The 13,755-nt window shown below is 41.6% G+C and overlaps 1 protein-coding gene across 21 annotated transcripts in view; it reads right to left on the reverse strand.

The window, feature by feature from the left end:
* Positions 1–332: 332 nt before the first annotated feature.
* mef2d (myocyte enhancer factor 2d) overlaps positions 333–13,755 on the reverse strand; it is a 100,645-nt gene continuing 87,222 nt past the window's right edge. For 12 of the 21 annotated variants that reach the window (XM_079240079.1, XM_079240074.1, XM_079240077.1 and 9 more), the window contains 3 exons: positions 12,718–12,786; positions 8,951–9,001; positions 333–4,997 (listed from right to left, as the gene is read on the reverse strand). In XM_079240079.1, the coding sequence (XP_079096205.1) occupies positions 4,571–4,997; positions 8,951–9,001; positions 12,718–12,786 (547 nt within the window). In that variant the 3' untranslated portion in view covers positions 333–4,570. The remainder of the gene's footprint in view (positions 4,998–8,950; positions 9,002–12,717; positions 12,787–13,755) is intronic. The other 9 variants (XM_079240070.1, XM_079240072.1, XM_079240071.1 and 6 more) reach the window with 3 other exon arrangements.

The raw sequence follows: 13,755 nt of genomic DNA on the forward strand, positions 1-13,755 counted from the left end.
AATACCTGTAACATCAAATAAATGACACAAACTCACTTTTTCTGTAGGTCAACTTGTCTATTTAATATATAAAATACGGTAAAACATACGCAAAAAGAGGAGGAGGGTAAGAGGGGACCAATGGATACTTTGGTACAATAACAAACACTTTTTTTTGTAAAAGCAGTATAGAATTTGTAATAACATATCAGTGCATACTTTATTTATGAAAATATACACAAATTGTATATCATTCTCCAAAAACAACAGAAAAAAAAGATCTTTACAACAAAAAAAGCTGACTAGCCGAACACAATATATTAGCTATAATTTACTTAAAACTTTTTTCTTCATTTTTGTAGTTTTTTTTTTCTTTATTTAAAGTAATCCTGTGTGACGTGTAGTTGTGTCAATATTACATTTCCTATAACACGATTCACTCTTCTCTCATTTTGAAACTGCCATGCACTGATATCATTGTGTCTGCTTAGAAATAAGTTAAACGCTGACCCCTCCCCACCCTTTCCATATTTCTATATATGTGGACTGAGAAGGTTTTTCTTTTATTTTTACATTGGACTTAAAAGTTGCAGCATTGAAGCGGTTCGGTGCAGTCGACTTGTTCGGCGCCTCCATCCACAGCCACACGTGTACTAATAATCACTACGCTTGTGTTGTCTCATATCATAAAAATCGTGCAACATTAGTAACACCCTTTTTTTTTTCTTGCTTTTTTTATTTTCTGATGAAAACAAACCCCAAGAAGAGAAAACAAAAATATATTCATAGGATACTTTTCATATAATAAAAATCAAATCAAATCCCAAATAAAACAAGATGTCTAACCTACACAAAGAAACGCAGATTTTTCTATATCATCATGACATCTACCATCAGAGAAGGCTGTGGTAATGATGATAATCATAGCAATAATAATATCAATTCTCAGAGAACAATTAAAACAGACTGTCACCAGCACAAATTAACACTGGAAAAGTGAGTGAGACTTCTAAACATCATTATACAGGAGCACGTATCGCTTCTTCAGGGGCGGGGGGGCAAGTTCTCAGCACGATTGTCTTTCAGTTTAGTGATTACAGCGACTCCTGGTGTTGCTCTACAGAAGATTTCAGGGCTTCGTAGGAGCTTTTCTCCTGCTCACTGGCAACCAAAAACTCCCCTGAGTCTTGTCACAACGGATGCCGCTTTACGTCGTTTTTGGGCAAACTTGTGCTCTCAAAATGGGGATTGAGTTTTTGTTTACGTTTTGTTCGACGCTCAGGGCACAACAGTCCTAACAGTCAGTGTTTGCACTCGTGGGATTTACGTTCTCTCTGCCACGCGCTCAGAAAAGCATTATTGACACTGAGACTTGTCGGGTGGAGGATGAGTGTGTGACAGACAAGAGATAAAAGGAAATGAGAAATCGTTGATGAAGTGAGGAAAAGATGACGGGAGTAGTCAGAGAAGGAGTGTGTGTGTGTATGTGTGTGGATGTGGGGGGTGTCTGTGTCCTCCATGGAAATGACCCCATGATAATTAAACTTCATCTGAGCACTGACACCCGCTGTCTGGACGGACGTGCTTTGAAACGTGTGTGTGTGTGTGTGTTTGAGGCGATGCGAGATTAAGCATCCAGAGAGGAAATAAAAGCCAACGGAGTGAGTGAAGTGGGCGAGAGGGAGGTGATGAGAGAGATGTTGTGGCTGGATGTGGTGAAACCCAAAGTCGACAAGTCTGCGCTGGCTTTGGGAGGTCGTCATTAAAAGATCAAGAATGGTTTTGAAACCTCCGGCTTAGTGACAAACGATCCCCAAACTCTGCCTCCAGTGCTTTTCAAGCAAATGGACACAGTCAGAGAGTGCTCTTAGGAAAAATGAATAAACAAACTTGCACTTTTGACCGCCATGGTTTTTAAAATCTACCCACTAAACCCTATTTCACCATTTTGACACTTTTATAGAGTAAAAAATGACATCCTTCACATTTCTTATCCATTATATTAAGTTCTTTTTTTAAACTTTAGCTCTCCGATAGAAAAGTACAGCCAACCAGTGACAGGAACAGGAGAGTCCTTTAAATATCGATACATGGCTTTTAATAAGAGGAAAAGGTAAATTTCTAAAAGAAACACAAACAGAAAAAGAAGACGGGAAAGTTTCCTTGGCTTGTTTAGTCTTTTGCTATCTGCACGTGTGTGTGTGTGTGTGTGTGTGTGTGTGTGTGTGCCTTCTAGAGTTTGACTGATATGTTTGTAACATAATACTGACATAAAAAACCAAAACATGTTCAAAAAAATCAAATGGATATACTATAAAATATGCAGTAATGAGTTGCAGTTTGAAGGTGATGAAGCTTGATCTCTTTCCAGTTGGAAGCAGCTGCTCAGTGGTACAATTAAACCTTTAAAATGAAGTAATGATTAAATGATAACAGCTGGAAAAGAAAAGCACATTTATAGTCAAAATTCATTCAATCATCCTATTCAGCTATTTTGTGAAAAAGAAAAAAGAAAAAGACAAATTTTCATATGTAATTACTCTTTTTGTTATTTTAATATTAAATAAAGTTTAGAATAAAAACACAAAATATGTATTTCTTAACCTGTAATTATTTTTTTCTTTTACTTGAGTGTTTACTCTGTTTTAAATAAAAAAAAACTTAAATTAAACATTTTAAACAGGCAGCTTGCGTAAGCTGACAGCACCGGTCATATTAGGACCCCTGACTGCTTCATGCACGACAATAAATTAACTTCAACTAAAACAAAACCAGAATGAAATAAAAGATGTAAAAATTCTACTCAGATCTGCGTATCCCCAGACTTTTTCAGTGTTTTATATCAGTCTCACCCTTGTGTGCATGCTCAGCGTGTGAGTGTGTGTTTATGGGCTGGGGTGTGTGAAGGGGTCAGTGGTGGGATTAAGGTAAAGTGCGCTCCATCAGTGACAGAGTCCAAACCATTTCTCACTCAAAAACAGTCCCGAGTCACCACGGCTTCCCTTTCTGCCTCAACAGCACCCTCTCTTGGCTTGTCTACACATTACACTCTATATACACGCATAAATATAATTTAAAAATAAAATTAGAAAAAAAAACAAACAAACACACCGATCCACTGAGAATTAACATTTGCTTTGTCTGTTCTCTTAAGGGACATCCTGCCGAATATATAGTTTGTATGTACAATCCCTGTCGTCTGTTACCTCTCGCCCCGGATGCAGACCTGTCTTTGCAACTGCATGAAGCTGATTAAATATATACTTGTATATGATCTATTTTTCCAACCTTCAAAACACCTTATCCCTGTCACACAAAAGCCACAAAGGTTACAGATTGCTTATTTACATGGTACCTCATAATACCCCCCCCCACCACCCCTTATGTGAACATCAGCTATCATAAAAATAATTTCAGCTGTGTGCATTGCAGGTGTGTGTTCAAGGATGAAATCGAGAATGAACATCTGTCCAAATCACTTACTATAAAAGAAAAACAAAAACACAAACCAGTTGAGGTAACAAACCCGTATACACACACACACACACACACACACACCAAACACACACGCCTTTCTCAGCATCTGTAGTCGACACAATGCGGGTGAATCGAGGAGTATCTGTGTCATGTGTCGTTGAGCTGTGGAAGCTCATCCCTGATTCAAAGAAAAGCAGTCTTTTACTTCGGCAACAAATCCTGTTCCTCGTTTTACAGCTAATCTGCATGGTTTTGATTGAATATGGACCTGCGGGGTCCCCGCTTCTCGTATGAGGCCAACGCAGCAGCCTCTTGAGGGGAGCCCCCGGCTCGGCAGGGAGGAAATCTTTTCCTTTAGTGTCTTCATATTTAAATCTGAAAGGGCTCCAAACTCTAAATAGTCAAGACAGAAAGACAAAATTCTACAACTTTAGACAGAGCAGATCTGCTCAGCCTCTTAGAGACAAAACAAGAATCCGGAGAGATCGCGACACAACTGACAACGGGCTCATGTGGACGAAGATGTGGACTTATTCAGCATAACCGTTTTAATACAGCGTGGCCATGTTTGATCAAAATAAACTTTGGATTACCAGACAGTGATGATGTGAGGGTGGCCGAACGCCACCAGCCGCAAACCAAATGCAGGGCATGCTGGGAAACTTGAGTCTGGTTTGTCTGTCTGCTCCATTGGCAACAGTCGGCACGTCGAATAGAAGTCCACGTGGCCAATTTTGAGGCCTGATTAAAAACATATTCATTCACTCGTATTCAAATGCAGCTGAATCAGGTCCAACTTGATCGTTTTGATGAATAATCCCTGCTTTGGTGGCTCGGCCCACTCCGAGTTCGAGTACATTACAGTTCAAATGTGAATGCAGATTGCCAAACAAGTGAGCGTCAGTGTCCACACGTGTCACGATGTGTTTGCGTGCTTGTGTTGTGTGTTTTTCTTCTGTGGACGGCAGGTTATTGGGTCAGTGGTGGTTATCATATGTGTCTGTGTATGTAAGAGGGAGTTTCGGGGCATTGGGTAGGTGGCGGCATGTACACAAGCCACAAGTACACATCTCCATCCTCCATCTGTTCATCCCTCTCTTCCTATCCCATCTCTTTATGTGACCCACGCATCCAATCTCATTCTCTTGACGTTTGTCCCGTCTTGTTCCGGAGGCTCAGCTGAGGAAGGCCGCAGGAGGACCATGGTGGACTGTTGGGCTCCGGCGCCGCCCTGGTGGTGGAAGTCTGGACCGACACCCCGACCCTCGTCCCGGTCGCTGCCTTCATATGAGCTGCCATTGCTGCTGAGGCTGTCGACGGGTGAGCGGCCTTGGCCTCCTGTTTCCAGACGCAAGGTACCGGGGTAGGCGACTGACACCAGACCTTGTCCCTGGACTTGACCCCCTCCACCTCCTCCTGCTCCACCTGTGGAACTGGGAGTGCTGCGGTCACGGTTTGGTGAGACGGGCTCGGACTTGATGCTGACATTGGGGTTCGTGTTGACGGTCAGTGCAGCGGTCTGAGGCACTGGGCCCACCGGCCTGGAGAGACACAAGAGGCAAGAAAACCCATCATGCCAACAAGCAACCAAACATCTAACTTATGGACATAACAGAGTCTCATGAGACAATAATTTGCAGGGGATGAAACACAGGGTTCAGCCATCTTTGAAAACATTCATAGAACGAATGCAACACAATGTCCGTAAAAACATACACCAGATGTGTGAAAGGAACAGGTTGCCATTTTTAGATACAAAAACCCAAAACACCCAGGCAATGCTTTAAACCAGGCGGACGTAGGCTCGGCAGACCTCAGCACGTGGAGAGCAAAGACAAACAGGACACATAGGAACATAAAAGCACAATCAGTAAGCCATGCAGTCCAAACATTCCTGCATATCAGAAGGTAACGGCTGAACATGAGCATCAGCTTTGAGGTTTTTTATTATGTTTTTGGCAGCAAGTTCCCTTATTCTTGATCAGAAGCCTGGTGACACACATCGTTTAGTAGAAGGTTCATTCCAATGACCTCGTTACGTCTTTTCTTTACATGTCTTCGCAAATTCTGTTTATTGGTATCAACAAACTTTTCTATAAAATCTGAGGGTTCCTTCTTCTACCTGCTGGCGGAAAAATTCTACCTAATGGAAAACATGAAGGATATTTGTGCAAATACACTCAAGTTTTAATATTTCAAAAGTTTACAACCTTAAACCTGTGATTAACCTGTTTTAAGTCACACATTAACAGTCATTACACTATTTCATAGACCTGTCATTGCTTTGAAGATCCCCAAAACCAAGAAACCGCATCTCACAACTTTTCTTTTTAAATCAGCCCAGAGCATCACATGACAGCTGGGTTTTGCTTTATGGCACTGCATCCCACACTGCATCCCACATAGTTACTCGTGATGACATCATCGTTAATGCATCCTCTCCACATGCAGGAAGATCTTTCTAAAGACTGTGTGGGCTGTAGTGTCCTGCACTGTATGGCAGGTCGACAGGAAAGGGGATTTAAACCTGGTCTAGCTGCGTTAAAGAGCTGTAGCCTAGACGTGAGCATTTGCTGACTGGGAAAATAAATAAATAAATAAAAATACAAGCATTTATTGGACAACTGAGCAGATTTTTAGTGACAGGAGAGAGCTATAAATAGAGCATGATGCAAGATTGATGCTAAATTAGCCTCTTTTAGGAAGTGCTAAAGAGTTCTTCCAAACTTCAGGGGTGTGTCTTTAAAGGCTTATTAGATGAAGAAACACAAACAAAGTTCATAATATCTGGAAAAAGGACAACTGGAAGCTGTCAAGACGATAATAAATCAAGTAATCTTTCCTTTGATCTGTTACTTTAGGAAAGTGAAGGCTATTACACACTTTACAGGGACTTTACTGTGATTTACATTAAATCTTCTGCCTTTTGGTTACATAGCAGTTACATAGTTACATAGCTGTGTCCATCAGCAGTACGGATACTTCACCTAATCCTCAATGGTCGACAATACATCAAGAACGTATTTCTCTTCTGCCATGTCCATGAAGAAAAGAAAAAGCTTTTCTACCAAAAGCTTCCTCATTAGGAAAAGATTCGCACCACCCAGTTACAATCCTGACATATCTGAAATGATCTGAAGTTTTGGATCTGTGATAACAGCCTGAAGGAGAACACGCTCCTGTTTTTGATTAAACTGTTAAAACGATCATTTCAGATCAAGTTCCCTAAGACGCTGAGGCCAAAAAGAGAATAAAAGGAAAGCGCAATGCTTTTGTTTGTGTCACCGTCTGCGCTTCTACCTGCCACAACTCTTTGATCAGCCCCTTCACCCTCACACTCAGCTTTCACCTCCTCCGCTGGCTGGAGGCTGAGTCGAACCTGTCACCGAGGCTGACACCGGCTGATGACGCTGCACCGCGGCTCGCTCCTGTTACCGTGTCGACATGACTTTTAGGATTGGGGCTCGTTCCATCTCTTCCTCTCCCCCAGAGTGACATTGTAGATCTGAATTTGAAGCTCCCAATTACTACGTTTGGCCCCTCGGGTGTGTTCTAATATGTCATATCATGAGCCATCTGCAGCACTGTATCTCTAATATTCGCTCAATTACTGGCAGACTGAGAGGGGAATTTAAGATAGCACTCCTCCAGGCGATCTGGGTCTGCGGCACTCCAATGCGCTCACTGTCTCTCTTCGTCTGACACACACACACACACACACACACACACACACACACACAAACACACTTAAAATCGTGCAGTCTTTCTGTCTTACATACAAGTTCCTTTTCCTTTCTGTGTGTGTGCGCGCACACACACACAAACACACACACACACACACACACACACACACACACACACACACACACACACACACACACACACACACAGATCAGTGGCAGCGAGGCTCACTCTGTCTCTCCCTGTGCCCACTTCATCAAACCTGTGCGAGGTGGCTCGGGCTGGCGCAGGTAGATGGATGGGGGTGCCACTAGGGTGCCGTTGCTATGGCGAGTGAAAACGGCCAAGTCAGCAGGCCGGTGACAGTGATGAAGGTGAGAGAGGCAGGCAACCTCCCCGAACACTAACAACACAGCGAGCACAGCCAGTAGCAGACACTTGGTTACGGTGGGGTGTGGTGAGCTGCAGCCCTGATACCCAAAATACTCTGCTTCTCTCAGGATGAACCAGTTACCAAATAATGCTTCTTTCATTTAATTAAATGATGTTTTAAATGTGTTTTCAATTCAGTGTTTTTGTTGTTGGACGCACAAAAGCAAGTCTCGTGTGACAGATGAAGATCGCTGTGTGAGTCGCAGCAAGTCCAACTCATCCTGTGAAAACAAGCCCATAAAGGCCAATTCATGATTTCTGCTGATTCCACTAATGCTCTTTGCTAACACTGTTCCATTCAGAATTTTCCATCTGTGACCTCCCCAACGTATTTATCCTAGTCATGCACATTAGCAAACAGAATAACCATTCCATGCATCACAAGACAAAAAGGAGTTTTAATCCATCTCTCTTCTGAAGAACTTCTTCCCAAAGCATCCTTTGCACACAAACATGGAGCTTTTAGTTTGTTTTTCTGGCTCATGCTCACTTAATGTGTCTCACACGAGCTACAGGAACACAAAGTTTGCTTGCAAAGAGGTCAGTGTGGAACTGTGTTGACTAATGGCAGATGAAACAAATTGAAACGATTAAAACTTATTGAAATGAATCACATGAGAGGTTAGATTTAGCAGGGGATCGGATTGTGGCACAGCATGGGCTTATAAACATTTAAATCTTACACACAGTTGCCACAAAACTGGCAAAGTGTATTCGAATTGTAATTTTTAACGTACAGGAAGGTGAGTGGAGGCAGTGCATCAGTGTCACCGTTCCAGTACAGCATATTAATCTAAGATGCTCATCTTGTCCCTTGGCAGCACAATTAATATTCTCTGGGTAAGATTAATTTCCTCTCCATTTTGCTGTCTCCATCTCGAACCATTTCCACCTAATTTAGCCTTTTTTTTTTTTTTACACCAATTACACCAACGCTAACCAGGCAACAGTGGTAAAAAGGCTCTGGTAGGATGGCACTGTGGTCTCAACATGCAGCCTGACATAACAGGTTTTTTTAATACCCCTTTTCTCCCTTCCTGCCTCGAACATACACCAGCACAAATGTTGCTGCCATCATGAATCAGCGCTACTAAATAAGGAAACAGCCTATTACATCACTGTCAGCCTATAAAAATAGATCCTGACGAAGGGAACTGGATAAAAAAGTCATTCTTTTGAGAGTTTATGGCTGTAGTCTTGCAGCACCGTTATTTCCTTAAAAAAAAAAAAAACAAACAATGACCTAATTTCACCAGTAATTTAGCCATTTAAATGCTCAAATCTTTTTTTTTTTTTTTGGGGGGGGGATCCTTGTTGCAGCAGACATTTTGGGAATACAGCAGGCTGCAGCTGTGTGTCTACGGTGTAAAGAGTACAGTACCAGCAGAGGCCCTCCTCTCTGCCAAAGAGCAAGTTGGACTGAGAAGCCAAGCTGCGAAAGGAGGTGAGAAGAAAAAAAAAAAGAAAAAAAGAGAGACAAGTAAGTTTAAGAAAAGCTGAAACAGCAGGGAAACACTGAGACGGTGGCCAGTCGTGGTCGATCCAGACATGGTTACCAGGGAAAAAAAAACAAGGCTCAACAGCTGCTTCAGTCACGCTGAGATGCTGTTAGAGGCAGAGTTGTGTCGAGCTGGGAGGTGTGAGAGCCTGCTGACACAAATTTGATGGTTATACACATGCAGCTCCAATGAATTTACATAGCTGTCTTTCCTGTAACTGTGATGAAGCTGGTGGAAATCTGCAGCGTTAAGCTGTCGTTAATGGCATATTTCACACACAGGCTATCAGAGACGGCATAACCTTTCGCTCTCATTTTGACCTGTTTTTATTTAATAGCTGACAAACAGTGTAAGCAAAAATTTCTCCTTAAACCACTTTTAGAAAGAAAAAAAACCCCTAAAAGACAAGAAAAATGAAAGAAAATGATCAAATAAGCATTATAAAGCACTTATCTCCTCTCTATGTACCTTACACAGATAGATCAAGAGGACAAAACAACCTTAATATAACTGCAAATATCATTACTAGAAGTAGTTCTGTCTATTTCCTGCTCAAGTGTCCCGTTGGAGGTCCTGTCTGCTGATAACACATCGACTCAGCGAGGAAACAAACAATGACAACATGTCCGGGAACAAACAGTATCCGGTGAGCACTTCTACATAAACACACACAAACCGGCTGAGAGCATGGCTGGCTCTGCCGGGAGGTGGTGGAGGGGCCATCCGTGTCATTAACATTTAGATTGGGGAGTCAGGGGAAGATGAGAGTCAACAGGTGTAACACCAAATTAACCGAGCCTGACAACAAGAGCAGGAAATAAGAGGAAAGACGGAAGTAGCAGAAGAGGGGTGATTAAAAGTGGGGGGGGGGATGGGTGAGAGTAAGATGACAGGAATAATTTCCTCGTGGAGCCTGCAGCGAGCAAAAGTGTAGACGACAGCGAAGGCGAGGCTCGCAGCCAAGCCGTCAATCACCATTTGATTGGGAGGGCTTGCTTGCTCGCCGTGTGGCCGTGCTGCGATGAAATCGAAAACAAAGCAGAGCAGACTGGGCTGCAGAAGTGCTCGCGTCTGGCCTGTGCCGTCCGAGGACAACGCAGTCTTTCCGTTATGCTGTGAGAACAGTTTGGTGCGCTGGGAAAGCTTCCCACATATCTGCGGCGCTCGCTTGTTTTCAGCAACAGCAGTTCTGTTATTCTGATCCAACACACAACGCTGAAAAGCTGCCTGGTGCTGATTCTACTGTCAAATGTGCAGAAGCTGAGAAGCTGCCTCAGTCTGCATCTGGACTGCAGGATCACAGACAGAATTTGAATCCTGTTTATTAAGTAGAATAATGATTGTTTTCAGTGTTAGAAAGAATCTCTTGGCTATTTTACAGCCCAACAGAGACTCTGATGTAAATGTTTTACTACTAAGTGGTCAGGCTTGTACTTTATTTTTTTTATTCATGCTAATTATATAGATTTTTCTTGCTATTGCTCATTTGTAAACATGGGAAGATCCCAAAGGTCCTTGTGTGAAGCTCACACACATCTTGTTTTACAGTCATGGAGAATAGAGAAAACCATTTCCCAGTAAATACATACATATATATATATATATGTATATATTTATATATATATATATATATATATATATATATATATATATATATATATATGTATATATTTATATATATACAAAATTACAGAAATGCCAAGCAACATGTTTTGCACATCAACTTTCATTTGATCAAAATGATAATTATTTGTCTGTTCTCAACTTAACTGCAGAATGAAAAAAACAAAGAAACAAACAAACAAACAAAAGACCTGCTGATTTATCAGAGACTCGTAATCTATCAGAAGACTAGCAGGGAGTGGTGCCACTGGTTACAAAAAGAGGTCAGTTTGTGTAAAACCCTGTAGGAAAATGACCTCATTTTTCATCATTTTTCTCAGATAGTTTGTTACCTCAAACGCAAACGTTCTAGTCTTTATGCTCTTCATTACTGACATAATCACGTGCCCCCTGATATTTATGTCATGAATTTTGCTCATTTAAAATAGAACAGATGATAAAGGAAGGTTTACTTCAGGATTATGAGCTACATTCACTGTTCTTGGTCAGATCCAAGTTTCAGTTTAAAAGACCACATGACCCACATGAACACAAGTCTGAACATGAGGTTTTACAATATGAGTCCACAAACCAGTGGATGATGTCATGGTGGCTCTGTTATGGTTTTCATCCCATATAAGGTCTCACTTCCAGAAATACAAGTAACAAAACTGTTTATGATGTAATGTCTAGCTTATTTGTGTGATGATTAAATTAAGTATATTTCACTTCTGCTCTTCGCTGGTTTCAGAAAGGTTTTAAACTAAAGAACATTTGGCTCAGAAAAAAAATTGCATGATTTTAGACATCGCAGGTAGACATTTAATAAATAAACTGGAATCTGATGGGAGAAATATTCAATATTAGCATCAGTGTGAACGTTGGCATCTGTGTTGGATCATTAGAGCCAAAGACTGCTGGCTGCGTTTTTTTCTTCGCTTTTACAATCTGAGTGGTTTAACTGATCAGGTTGCAGGAGGATTTCGTGCAATCTGGACTGCCATTTGTTAACATTTACAAGGCGATATGAAGAGTCCAGCTATGCATGAGCTGGCGGTGACTGTTAACTATATGCTGCTTTTTCAAAGATGCTCAACCCCCCGAAGACACAGCTGCTGTATACAATAACAAACAAACTACTATCATATTTTCAGACAGTTTTCAGCCTGTCAGACAGAAGAACAAATAAGTCTCTCTGCTGACAGCCATCTTTTTTTCTTTTTTTTTTTAAATACATTTTTATCTTATTGTGTTCATTGCCATCTCTGAAACCAGCTGAATTATGAGATATTTCTACAGCTATGATTGTTCTGAACAAAGACTGCAACCATTAAGATTGTTTTAAGATCAGACCCACTAGTGTCCCAGACTTTCAACTGATTACAAAAGTACATCAATAAATGCTTTTTATTTCCTGAACTGACTTTAAAGCTAAGCTCCATCTAAATTGTGCTTTCAGTCATGCTGCTGTAGGAATTTTCGGGCTGACATGGATCTGCACAGTCGGATCTGATGTCTGTCAGCTGAGAGTGACAGCTAAACGGCAGAAAAGTGAAATTTTAATGCAGTCAGGGTGTCAGTGGTGCACAGCTGAGCACTGATTTAGTGTTGAGGACTGAAAGCGCCACCCAAAGACTCCTTTCATTTGAGAACCAAGCAAGGTGCTGCTGCTGTCACACTAAAGCTGGATCCTCTTTCTTCCTGACACTTCCATGGAGCTTGAGATCTAAGCTTCAGGTGGCAGAAAAACTCTTGGAACCAAACTAGTTATCCGGTAATCTCAGAGGGGTAAAAGCGCGCTTCTCCGTCAACAGAACTGAGAGAGCAAAGACGCAGTAAAGCAACAGGCATCACATCCAACATACGAATGAAAAGAAGAGATGCTTTGATATCATGTTTGTCATGTATTTGCATCTGTTCTGCACTTTGTTTGGGTTATTTTGGTCGCACGCTGTCAGGTTGTTATGCACTGTGTGTGAGTATAATAGCTTGACAGATAAACAGGAAAGCAGATCTGCAAAGCACTGGATGCTATCAAGTCATTCACCTCAGGTTAGCAGCAAAATTGGAGATGCAGTTAACCATCTCTGCATTCTGTTTCTCTGCACCCCACATGCTGTGGAGAAAAAGGGGAAAAGGGAGGGGAGGGGGGGGGACAAAACAAGAAGCAGTTACAAGCTGCTCCTCGAACCACAGGTTAGCCAGGCATAGCCAGACTGTTCACACAAAGACTTCGCTCTACGACCGAATCTTTCAGATAGAAATGTGTCGGGTGGTGTTACGCTGTGGTTAGCTTTGTAGTGTAGGTGTCAGAAATGATTTATCCCCGTAGAATAGCTCCATTTAGGGCTGCACAATACAAAGATACCAACATGTGCAATATCGAAATCACAGGACAGGTTGAACTGCAATAAATAGAAGGTGGGAGATTTTTTTCACAGCTGTACTCACATTTAATGCAACATTCATTAACACATTTAAACTTCACAATATTCAGTGATGTTGCATATCATGTTTTCCTAATATAATGCAGCCCTAAATCTAACCCCCCCCCCACACCCCTTCAGCAATAGGTTACGCACACAACTGTACAACTAGTAGCTTTCAGAGTCATAATTACATAAACTATAATATGATTTCACAGGAAATGGCTGAGTCTGATCTGCTGGTATTTTCAGTTCCTCTTGTTGTTTTTACGTGTAGTCAGCCGTTAAGCAGCTGTGGCAAGAATTTCCTGAAATCAGAACCTAAAAGCTCAGCTCTCAGACTGTTACGCTTGCCTTTCCACAATGTTTTCCCACTTTTACAACCTACTTGCAACAAAAACCTTTGTTGTTCTTTTTGCTGTTCCACAGGTGCACCTGAAATAACAGGATAGCGCTAAAAGGAACACTTGGCAGACCTGCGTGCGTGGTCCATAGGTGTAGTTGTGTGTCAAGGTTAATTCCACTTGAAAGTTAAACACAGGACAGTTTAGCAATGCTCACCAGAAGAGCAACTATCCGTATAACTAAAGTTACTATAAGCCAGTAAAACCAGAGTATCTCATGTTGTTGCTGTTGTAAGCCAGTTCATCCGATGGAAT

The sequence above is a fragment of the Telmatherina bonti genome (assembly GCF_933228915.1).
Source record: "Telmatherina bonti genome assembly, chromosome: 5".
NCBI classification, from domain to species: Eukaryota; Metazoa; Chordata; class Actinopteri; order Atheriniformes; family Telmatherinidae; genus Telmatherina; species Telmatherina bonti.